Source organism: Neovison vison, chromosome 1 (genome assembly GCF_020171115.1).
Source record: "Neovison vison isolate M4711 chromosome 1, ASM_NN_V1, whole genome shotgun sequence".
Lineage (NCBI taxonomy): Eukaryota > Metazoa > Chordata > Mammalia > Carnivora > Mustelidae > Neogale > Neogale vison.
In genome coordinates this window covers 196,643,644-196,655,886 of record NC_058091.1, presented here as the reverse complement: position 1 = coordinate 196,655,886, position 12,243 = coordinate 196,643,644, and the positions used below count along the sequence as shown (strand labels likewise).

The 12,243-nt window shown below is 43.2% G+C and overlaps 1 protein-coding gene across 11 annotated transcripts in view; it reads left to right on the top strand.

Moving 5' to 3' along the window:
• Positions 1 to 12,243, top strand: part of CAST (calpastatin) — a 114,065-nt gene that overhangs the window by 55,416 nt on the left and 46,406 nt on the right. For 7 of the 11 annotated variants that reach the window (XM_044265143.1, XM_044265136.1, XM_044265126.1 and 4 more), the window contains 2 exons: positions 8,275 to 8,334; positions 12,137 to 12,202. In XM_044265143.1, the coding sequence (XP_044121078.1) occupies positions 8,275 to 8,334; positions 12,137 to 12,202 (126 nt within the window). The remainder of the gene's footprint in view (positions 1 to 8,274; positions 8,335 to 12,136; positions 12,203 to 12,243) is intronic. The other 4 variants (XM_044265180.1, XM_044265172.1, XM_044265162.1 and 1 more) reach the window with 1 other exon arrangement.

Genomic DNA, 12,243 nt, shown 5'->3' with positions numbered 1-12,243 from the left:
AATACTTGCTAGGCAATTGCCATTGCCAGGCTCTGGGGATGTGCAGCAGCTGAGACAGGCATGGCTCTTGACCTCGTGGAGTTCACATTCAGGTCTGTCTTATAAGTTCTGTGAGGAAAGAACTTCCGTATTAATAAAAATCCATCATTGTCTTTCTTTTGTTATTTTGAGATGTGTTATTAAATAAGCTTATTGTGTCTGGTTTACTAACAAATGATTTGGTTTTCTCAAGTGCATCTAGCAGAAGCAGTTTTAAAAGTTAAAAATCACTTAGTTTAGAAAATGTTTAGTATCTATTTTGTGTTTTGTCCAAATTGCCCTAATATTTGGTGTCTAACTTGACCCTCACGATAACTCTGTAGGGTACATGGTATTCCCATTATGGGAAACCAGATGCTTAGGTTTAGTGGGCTTGCTTGTGGAATCAGGGCCACTGAGAAGCCAGAAGAGTGAAACTTAAGTTTTCCAATGTATTAACTATGTTCCTGATTCTAGCTTAAAAAAAAAAAAAAAAAGAGGTTATTAAATAATATCTTTGACTGAAACTTAAGTTTTCCAATGTATTAACTATGTTCCTGATTCTAGCTTAAAAAAAAAAAAAGGTTATTAAATAATATCTTTTGGGCTCCAGGGTGACTCAGTCAGCTGTGTCCTGCTCTTGATTTTGACTCAGGTCATAGCCTAAGGGTCCTGAGATTGAGCCTCCTGTTGAGCTCAGCAGAGAATTGGCTTAATATTCTTCCCTTCTGCTTCTCCCTGGTGCATGCTGAAGCTTACTCTCTTTCTCTCAAGTAAATCTTTGAAAACAAAGCCAATATCTTTGTTCAAATGAGACTTCAATTGATGAGTAGAAAACAGAAACAAAGATTGGAATCAACCATTTTTTTTTAAAAGTTGTATTTAAGTAACCTCTACCTTCAGCGTGGGGCTCGGACTCCTAACCTGAGATCAAGAGTTGCATGATCTTCTGACTGAGCCAGCCAGGTGTCCCTCAACAGTGATTTTTTAGCTCCTCTCTGCTACTAGGTACTCAGCACTGTGGCAGACACTGTGGGGAGCAGAAATGATTATTTTCTGCTGTCTCATGATTATTTTATAGCTCCACTGATAACAAGTGACCTATGCTTAGAAGTGAGCCCAGGAACCTCCTCTAAGACAGCATGTGACTAAGCGTCCAAGTGAGAAGTACAAACATGTATAGGGGTTGAGCAAGTAATGTGAGCTAAAGCAGATTTATGTGTTGTATCTTGAGCTCAGTCTTTGAGGGTATGGACGGGTGGGGTCAGGCAGGGAAAAGCCTGCCTGTGGCAATAGCAAGATGAGAGGCCCAGAGAAGTAAGGGAGCGTGATGGTGGCAGTAATACTAACCAGCATTTGCCCATTGCTTACCACTTGCCAAACAATGTTATTACCAGTTCATGTACATTAACTTATTTATTCTTAATCCATATGGGGTGAGAATTATTACTATTCCCCTATCACAGATGAGGACACTGAGGCACAGTAACTTACTTGAGGTTGCACATTAATTCATAGTCAGCTGAAATTCCACCAGACGTTCTCGAGCCCAGAGCCCCCCTCACGCTCTTAAGCAGTGAGTTATGCTGCCTGTGAGACAGGAAGGACACTGTCCTGGCTGGAGGGAAGGCGTGGCATGGGTCACAGTGAGAGAACTAGTGGAGTAAGCAGGCCAAATTGAGAGTCTGAAGTTCAGGTCAAAGACATTGGACTTTATCTTGGATATAGTGCGAAACTGTTGAGAGCTTCCTATTTCATCACAGTGAGAATATGGTACACGTTTTTTTCAGATAAAGTAGGCAGCCACAGAAAGAGATGGAAGCTAGAGAATGGGGTAGGTCAGGGGGTAGGAGAACAAGGCATGGAAACTATTAGAGGGCCTTGATGGAATCCGGGTGTGGGAGGTATGTGACCAGAGCAGGAGTGTGGGTGGCAGTAGAAGTGACAAGGACGGAATGATGATGAGGACTGGAAGCAGCCTTGGGCCTGACCCCAGGTGATTCAGGGCCAGATGCCTTCCCTGCATTGTGTCCTGTGGCCCTTACAGCAACACCAGATGCAGGGGGTTTTACTCCCATTTTACAGCTGCAGGAATAGAGGCCACAGGAGGTTAATGTGGGTTAATAAGTGCTGGAGCAGGGAGTTAAACCCGCAGCGGTCTTTCTCGACGTCCTCATTTTCGGGCTAAATAAAGTAGTCTGGTGATAAAGTAGGGCTGCTTGAAAAGAATAGAAATTTGTTCACATAATGAGTTTAGGTAAAGTCCTGGAAGGATCAGCTTTCTGAGGGAGCAACAGTGTGAGAGAAGGCAGAGGGCCCATGACTGAGGTTGAAATAGAAGAATGGAGCAATCAGAAGGGGCTTCCAGAAGGAAGCGGGTTCAGAGGGTGGGAGAGAGAGCACGGAGTTGCTCTGGCACAGCAACCACGAGAGAGAGGATGGTCAGGGATTGAAAAGGGAACCGTCGACAGGTTGGCCGGTGGAAGAGGCATGTGCGGACATGTGGCAGGTGTTCTAGGAAGGCTGCATAGCAGAGGCGACCGGATGTGGGAAGGGTGATTCGTACTGCGGGTGGGAGGACCTGGGCATGGTGCCTGTGAGGGGCGGGGACAGGAAGATGGGTTGGGCTCAGGAGCACTCACTGACTCATCTGCTGGCCGGCTGGCTGGTTGTCCCACAGAGCAAGGTGAGGTCGAATGACAGGAGGGAAGGTAAGGCAGACTCCCTCCCTCAAGCCAGCTGGCAGCACTGGCAGAGAACTGAGACTTCCGGCACCCCCGGGCAAGGGAGGGGACTCTGTTTTTGTGGTAGGTAGCTGAGGAGATGAGGAAGTAATTTTTTTTCCGTCAGCCAGGTTCAATGGCAGCAGAATGGATGAGCAAATCCTTGAGGACCCAGACCTTCCTAAGAGATCCCTTAAATGGCCCAGTTGGACCCATTCAGCAGGGCGTGTGGGTGATCTCAGCCTCCTGTGGTAACATCCAGCACCACACGGTGGTTGAGCTCGGTCCTTACTAGACACCCTTCAGAATCAAAGCTAAGCCATGGACAGCATGGTGCCCTGGGGAAGAGTGGGGTTGGCCGACATCTGTTCTTCCCAAGGGGCGCCCTCTAGGGGAGGAGCAGTTCCTGCGGCCGTGACGCAGTTGCCTGACCGTAGAAGGTGCTGGAATGGACTCGGAAGATGCTCATGGGGACGGCTGGCAGTGGTTGTAATGCCAGAGGCTCTGATGCTGGGGCTGGGAGCTAGCGAGATACACCTGAAAGGAAGGGTATATAGGGCCGGGGTAGTTTGCGAAGAGAAACACACCAACCAGCAGCACGTGTGTGAATGAAATAGGGAGCCGTGAGGGAGGGGTGCTCCGGGAAGGGGACGGCTGGCTGGCTGGCAGGCAGGCAGGCAGGCACTGCTCTGCGCTGGAAGCTGGGGAAGGATTGGAGCATGGGGTCTTTGGAGGCAAGAGAAAGGATTCCTGTATGATACAATGGTCGGCAGGAGCCCCCACTGGTTCTAATTTGGATGTGGGTGCAAGCGCCATGCAGGAAGATTAATCTGTCCGGAATGGCTAAGAGAGCTGAAAGGCTGGACTTCGTGAGACTTTTGCAAAATGTATGTGAAAAAAGGGAAACTGTTTCTTTTTTGTTTGGTTGGTTAAAGTTTTTTTATTTAAATTCCGGTTAGTTAATATGTAGTGTAATTTTGGTTTCAGGAGTAGAGTTTAGTGATTCATCACTTCAGTGTAACACGTGGTGCTCATCACAAGTGCCTTCCTTAAAACCTGTCACCTGTTTAATCCATCCCCCCCAGCTCCCCTCTAGCAACCCTCAGTTCTCTGTAGTTAGGAGTCTGTTTTATGGTTTGCCTTTTTCTTTTCTTTTCTTTTCTTTTCTTTTCTTTTCTTTTTTTTTGCCCCTTATATTCATCCATGTCCCTTCTTAAATTCTGCGTATGGGTGTAATCATGTCTTTCTCTGACTTGTTCTCTTGTGGATACCTCTAGTTGCATCTACATCATTGCAAATGGCAAGGTTTCATTCTTTTGATGGCTGAGTAATATTCCATTCTGTATATATACCACATCTTTATCCATTCATCAGCTGATGGACATTTGGAAGGAAAGTTTCTGTTTTCCAAGGGTCTTAAAAGCATACCATCTTCTCCTCCCATCTGTAATCGTTTACTGGAGCAAATGTCCAAATTTCTCACTGTCTCAACTAAACAAATTTAAAGAGATTGTGTTGAGTAATGTCATATTGATTAAGCGCAGGATTAAATATTCTTTTCTAGGTTGCATTTGCTCTCTCTTAACAGCATTGGTTTATTTTAATGCAACTCGACAATACAGGAAGATTGGTTGAGGTGGGCCTGAAGCTTAGAACTCAGACGGTTGTTTTGTTCCATGGGATTCTTTTCCAGCTTCTGTTAGAGCACTTTGTTTGTAACCTAAAGCTGCTGCGGGTTATCTTTCCGGACTCTGAACTCTTTGGAAGCAGAGCTGGTGTCCTCTTCATTTTGTATACTCAGCCCCCTGCTCATTGCTTTTAAAATCACAATTGTCGAATGGGTGGGTAGAGTCTGATTATAATGTTTTTTTCTCTGTTCTTTGTTACCCTGATAGCTACTTTGATTTGAGTTTGTAATTGACTAATAACACTCTGGGTGTGACGAGAATTGCTTGGGTCCTTGGGGAGGGAGACACTGTTACAGCCACACTTCCCTCTCATGGACAGTGCTGATCCTACAGAAGTATTTTGGTATGTGTCAGCACGGATGGTTGTGCTTTAAAATTGCCCCTTGATACTAACTGGACTCCCTATGCAGTGGGTCCTACAGCAGAGAATCAGTGAGGTAGTAGTCAGGTGGCCTAGGTCCCAGTCCAGGCACACCCGGTTCAGGGCATTCCCCACCCCCTTCTCCCTTCTCCCCCCGCCAACCCCCAGCCTTTGCCTGGGTGATGTGATGCCCCCTCATCCTTTAATCTCCACATCACGTCCTCGGCATCACCTGTCCCGACTGTGTCATGAACTAACTCTGGTTGCCAGGACTCTGTTTGCATGGGCGTCTGTGATTTTCCTTTATCGCGCTTACCACGAGTAATTATTGCAGTGATTATTCTATAAATGGCCTCTCTGATGAGGCTGAAAGTTCCACAGTGGCGGGAACATGTCTAGCAATTTCACCACTGTGTTACTGTCCCCTGACATAGTACCTGGCACAGACTGTGTGCTGGATAAGTAAATACTTGTGGAGCCGGTGAACTGTGGAAAATGTGACAGGGCACTTAACCTCTATGAGATAGCACTCTCTCCCACTGTTTAAAAACCCATCAAAGGTTTATCTTGTAAAGTTCTTCCATTCAAAGCTTTGTGGATAGATTTCAAAAAATTTTAACTATCAGTTATTCACACCAATGTTTAGATACTCAAATAGTACAGAAGATTTAAAATGAAAATATATTCAGTCCCTCACTAGAGATAACAAATAGTAAAAATGCATTCTTTGTAAATAGAATAAAATGGAACACACCGCGGTTCGCCGGGAATTGAATGGGTTCACAACAGGGTGGGATTATTTTCCTTACTTTCCGATCCCATGAGGTAGCTTTCCTATTTCAGTTCAGAGCATTTAGTGGCTTTGTGATGGGCTAGAACTTCCACGTTGGGATCTGTGCTGAGAACAGGTGTGGCCAAGGCCTTCAGCTGCATTCCCATGATTACCTCTCCACGCTTATTGATGGCTACCCATGTCGATTTTACTGTTCTCAGGTCGGGGGAGAGGGGCCTTTGAAAGTCTGTAGGATCATATCCAGCTGTTGCTTAATAATGTAGTGAGGCAAATTGGAAACTCCAAGATCAAGTGACTTCAGGAATGTTGGTTTTTTTTTTTGTTGTTTTGTTTTGTTTGTTTTATTTTTTTTAAAGATTTTATTTTATTTATTTATTTGACAGACCAGGATCACAAAGTAGGCAGAGAGGCAGGCAGAGAGAGAGGAAGGGAAGCAGGCTCCCTGCTGAGCAGAGAGCCTGACGCGGGGCTCAATCCCAGGACCCTGAGACCATGACCCGAGCCGAAGGCAGAGGCTTTAACCCATTGAGCCACCCAGGCGCCCCGACTCAGGAATGTTTTAATAAACCTAGAGGTTTAGAAATAATGTTTACCTAAAGATTTGAAGATTAAATGCACTTTTTAAGAAAGATTTATTTATTTTAGAGAGGGAGGAGGGGTAGAGGGAGAGAATCTCAAGCAGACTCCCTGCTGAGCTCAGAGCCTGACCCCTCCCCCCCTGGGGTGGGGGAGGTGCTGATCTCACCACCCATGAAATCATGACCCTGAGATCATGACCTGAGCTGAAACCAAGAGTCAGATGCATAACCAACTGAGCCACCCAGGCGCCCCTAAAAAGCACTTTTATGTAGAGTGTTTGGTCTTCGTTTTTATATGATTGAAGGAAATCATCGAAGGAACGGGCTGTAGCAAATGGGCGTGTTAATTCTCACAAATAAAAACATCTCAAGGAAAAATGAATACCCATGTATTTTGTCCATTAATTTGATGGGAAAATTCACCTTGGTACATCTTGCTCTTTATCCCAAGGAGACTGTGAGAGAGACAGCACCATGCCTGCAACAGTGACCAGGTTTGGTATATTTTGGAGTGAGGGGGTGCCCAGTTGGTGCCTAAGGGTGCTCGGGAATAAAGTTCATATGGTTTGTTTGAAATATCAATATACCAGGGCACCTGGGTGGCTCAGTTGGGTGTCTGACTTTGACTGGGGTCATGATCCCAGAGTCCTGGGATTGAACCCCACATTGGAAGCCTGCTTCTCCCTCCCCTCCCTGCTCACGCTCTCTCTCACTGTCTCTGTTGCTCTCTGTCTCTCTCTCTCAAATAAAGTCTTGGGGAAAAAATGAGTATAATAAAACTTTGGGCTTTTCATCTGTAAGTTGTGGTAATTTACTAATAGCACCAACATGTTCTACATTCAGTAGATCTGTGGGGAGGGTGATTTTGTTCCCGGGCCAGGAGCTGCAGTAGGTCCATACAGTCCCCTGAGCGGGTGATCTCAGGGATCTAGGGGGCCAGCCGGGTTGGGCTTATCCTGTCCAGGGACTGAGCTTCTGAAATGGCTCTGGGCCAGACTTCAGAGACAGGCTCTGGGTATTACTGGCAGGTCCGCAGCTGTTTACTGACAGCCGGTTACTTAAGAAGGCAACTTCTGCCAGATGGAATCCCTAAGCTTTAAAACCTAACAGACTCAAATATTAAGAAGGTTTTAAATGAGCCTAGGCTGGAATTCCCCAAAGGTAGTGATGGATTTATTATTAACCAGGGTAATGCAAGTTGCTGTCTAGGATGGTATTCCATACCATGCAAGCGCCCATATGCATATCCCGCTGCTCGGGTGATTAGATTGCAGGGACTAGTTTCCACCACCCCTGTGCACACTAGGAATGGTGTATCATAAAACTTCAATTACTGTTCATCACCTCTTGCCCTCCAGGAGGAGCCTGCATGAGATCCATAATAGAGCAGCATCCCCCTTTGCAACCCCACTCCCACTTTCTCCTCCTTACGTGACACTGAAAGGACAATTCTGATCCTCCTCAGTCTGTTCTCCAGCCCTACATCCTGCTCTTCTGTCTTGGATAATATCTTGGGAATAGTGCATTAGTAATTTAAGAAGCACCTACAAAAAAAAAAAAAAAAAAGAAGAAGCACCTACAAATAAGCCAGATATTTTATTATCTCAAATATGTATCTCAAATATATATCTCAGATCTTGCCAAAGAGATGGTATTGGCCTCATTTTATACAGCTGGGAAACTAAGGCTGAAAGTCACGGAGATAGTAATTGGCAGAGCTTGTGTTTGAACAAAATTTTGTCAAGTTTTCAAGTCTCTGTTCTTTCGGAAAGAAGACAATAATCAAAATATTTACTGAGCATTTATGTACCAGGTAGTAAGAACCTTCCAAGATGGTTCTCTACTAAAGAAAATTGAGAAAGGGGAAACTAGAAAGATCAGGAAATGGCCCAGGATTATTTAATAAGTAGTACACTCAAAATTTGAACCCATCTGATCTGGTTATAAAGGCTTTTGCCCACAGGCAGTATAACCTACTGGACTTGTGTGGGAGTAGTCCTCTAGAAGAGGTAAAACCAAGGCAGAGTTAAGAACAAGTATGGTTAAGAGGAGCCGAAAGACAAAGTATTTGTAGGTGAACTAGAATCACACTTTCTGCTTCTTTACTTTCTAGGCGTCAACTTCTTCCGCCTCCACCAGCAAGTCGTCCAGTATGAATCCCACAGAAGCCAAGGTATGAAGAGTCTTCACGGGTGTGCTGGGGTGAATGCTGCCCTTAAGTGATTATTTTGTAAAGCAAAACACATGTAGACTAACAAATGAGTTCTGTGTCCTAACAAGCTTAAGTTACAGAAGGAAACATTTTCTTCATGACTAGAGGGGTCTTTGGAAACTCACCTTGGCTTTTGATACTTGCTTCAAATGTCCTCTGTCTACTCCTAGTTGTTTCAGAGTATCTAGAAAAGATATTTTCTAGATCTAGAAAATAGATCATCTATTCTAGATCATCCAGAGATTTTTTTTTCCCCCCTGGTTCTAGACTTGATGGAGTTTTTAAATTATTAGATGATCTAAGTGCATTTCTGTGGATCTAGTGAAGAATATGAATTCTTCTTAATAAGATGGTTTTGTTATTCTGACCATTTAAAATGAAATGGAAGAAAAGGTTTACACTGAGTTTACACTAAGTGACGAGTGACACATAGATGCTGTTATTTTGAATGCTTAAGTTTCTTTGTGAAATTTCAGTCATGCAGGACATCATCTTACTGGTAAACCTTTGAGATCTATTTCAGATTTATTCTAAAAATTATTTCTTGGCATTTGAGAAGAAACAATAAAAGAATGTGATCCAGTGTTGTGGCTGCATAGAATAAACCTAGTTCTGCAGAGGAAGCTGCCTCAACCTTCCACCTTCATTAGCTTGTCTCAGGCTGTTTCTCGGGACTATTCTGGGGTGGAGAATTACAGCAGGGATGTTATCGAGATGCTCTCATCTAATTTTTATAAGCCATTATTCTTGGGTGTTTTTAAGAGCTAATCCACTCTGTTATTTAGTTGCCCTTGTTTAAAATCACTGACATGATTTTTCGGTCTTAGTGCTTTGCTATCCTGGTAGGATCCTATGCCTTAATTTGGTACTGGCGCTATAATTTCGTGCTGTCGAGAGATCCTCAGGTCTCACGTTGAACTGTTTTTAAAGGATATTGCCGATATCTTGAAATACACTGTTCAGTCTCTTCTGTTATCTAGCATTCATTTTGATTTAAAGTTTTTAGTCTAAAATTGTTATTTAGTATTTTACCTGAATTTTGTTTTCCGAGTATACATGACCTGATCCTTAATTTATCTGTTCATTGTCACTACTTTCTTAGACCAAGTTTAATCTTAAGATATTTTTAAAAATCTGATCTCAGTCTTAAAACTATAGGAGAAACATCAGCCAAAATCAAATTATCATGGACTCAGAGTCCATGAAAAGTACAAAAAGGAGAGCCACAAATCTAGGATTTCCTCTTTATTATTGTAGTTCTCATTTGACCCATTGCTTGGCCCTGCTCCTTTGTCCCTGACTCTGTCCAAGGACCAATGCTTATTTCAAGTGTGTCCTATTGCCTAGAGCAAGTGTCCACAGACCCTTCAACTATTGCTAAGCATTAATCATAAGAACTCCTGGCAGTCCTGCAGAACAGGGAGAAGAAAGTGGGAGGAAAGAGGGAGGGACAAATCTAAGATCTTGAGGATGAAATATCATCAGTGGCCACCCCGAGACCACCTTTGACATCAGCTGTCTTTTTTGGGGTGGATCTCACTCACACTGTTCTCATTAATTAGATTCATGTGCTTCTGATGTATGGGTCATAACATTCACATTAGCCTTCTCTTGAAGATTTTTGTAAACTTGAACAGATTTCCTCAAATAGTTTCAGCTTTTAGAAAAAAGATATTAATTCAAGATAATAACTTATACCAAATCCTTGCCTTGTTCTACATCTTTCAAATAAAAGCCTACCTACCTCTGAAAGGCGGGTGATATGTCTAGAACTAAGTTCTGTCCCTCTTGCTCTGGCACATTAGAACTGGTGGTCACATTGCTGTGCTTAAGATGGAAGGTCTAGTCATTTCTACTCAGGGCACGATCCTTGCAAGACTAAATAGTGGGAGCCATGCAGCCCCATGGCCTGGTTTGGGATCTCCTTTCCCACCAGCCGCCGTGTTTGGAAACTCCTCTTTGCTCTGGTTTCCTATTGGTACAGTTTGGGTAATAGCACCTGTTTTACAAGGCTTTGTAAGGAAACAAACACGTAAGGGTATTTGATAGGGCCTATCCCCCAGCAGGTGCCTAGCAGGAGCAGGCTAGTCCTGGGGAGACAAGGCAGCACAGTGACTGTGCCCACAAAACCCCAGCTCCTCCCTGGTAGTCCGTGGGGAATTATTTCACCTCTGTGGGCCTCATTTTCTCATCCACAAAGTGGGTAGATAATGTTGATGATGATGGTGGTGATGATACTCGTCTCATAGAATTCTTATGAGGACTGAGTGAGTTGGCACATGTGAAGTTTAGAACAATCCCTGATACTAAGAGGTAATCAGTAAACATTGATTATCATTGTCATCGCTATAATGTTAAGCCCCACCACATTCAGCAAAAATAAGTTTAGGTAATGTATTAGAGACCCCTAGTAAAAATATGCCTTATTATAAGTTGCTTGCATGTGTGAGTGTGAATTTGTAATTGTTTTTTAGAGTTCTTCCATGCAAAATCTTGACTACCAAATTACATAGTAGAACTTATTAATAGATCCAAGTCACTAAAATACCAGCTGGCTTATTTTCCTTCTTAATCATTTAATAAATTGCATTTTCATAAAATCAGAAAGCATAGTAGCAGATACAGAAACTAATTAGCAAAGATCCAGTTTGAAAGGATCCAAAATTTGAAATTTCTTTGAAAGGGTTCTGTGACTGTGAACTTTGTTTTCCCCTTCCCAAAACAATACATGTGTCGGTATAGTGAGGGTCCATTATGGGAGGAATGTTTGTCTCTTCATGGCTGAAGCTCATGGCATGGTATATTAAGAAGCTATTTGGTGTTTTTGTTTTTGTTTTTAGATAATAGAATTAAAAATAGGAGTCCATGTTAATACCATCAAATAGATAAAAGGGAATGAAATGGTGGGAAGTACTGGGTCTAATTTTTAATCTTTTACTCTGAAAAGTTCAAAAATGTTTAATCCAGTTTTCATATCTTGCCTGTACTGAGAAATCAGGTATATACTTAAGGAATTGTATTTTTTTATATAGATGACCTTTGGTTGGGTAAAACTGTAAAATACTCCAGTAGAGAGAGGGCCCAAGTCACAGCCAACTTTTTTTTTTTTTTCCCCTTCAATAGAGAGCAAGTGCAAGCTGGGGGAGGGGCATTGGGAAAAGCAGAAAAGGAATCTCAAGCAGGCTCCATGCTCAGTGCAGAGCCTGATGCAGGGCTCGATCCCAGGACCCTGAGCTCATGACCTGAGTTGGAATCATGTGTCCGAAGCTTAACTGACTAAGCCGCTATACCAGCTCTTCTGAAGCAGTCCCAGAAATTTAGATTATATTGTGCAATAAAAACCAATGCACTAGTCACGGAATTGTAATACCCTGTGGACAAAATTTCGGAAAACTTTGGACAGCACTTGTGACTATTGATTTGTTCGTAAACTAATGTTAGAGATACAGTTGGAAAAAAATGGCCCAAGCAGCCTTTCCAAGCACCTAGAGAAGGTGAAGGAAAGGGGTCAGAAGTTAGTTTTATTAAGGGCAATCTTGCAGATTCTTACCACGGAAATAAAGTAAATCCAAACTACAGTATTTGCTGGAGCCTTTAGAATTTCTGTGTGTGCAACTTCCCGGAGTTACATGCATGGGCATGGCGGAGATGCTGTAGCTGAGTGGAAGGGGACTTGAGAGAAACATACAGCCCAATGATACATGTGACCTATGCGATTGTCCGATAAAATAAAATCACCCTTGGGGCTGTGCTCTTGTATTAGGCTATTCCAGTCAGCGAACAGATGGAACAACAGCATTCTCCTGACAAGAAAAGACACAGAAAACAGGTGATGTGGTTCACGGTACTAGGGGACATGTATGTTTGCTA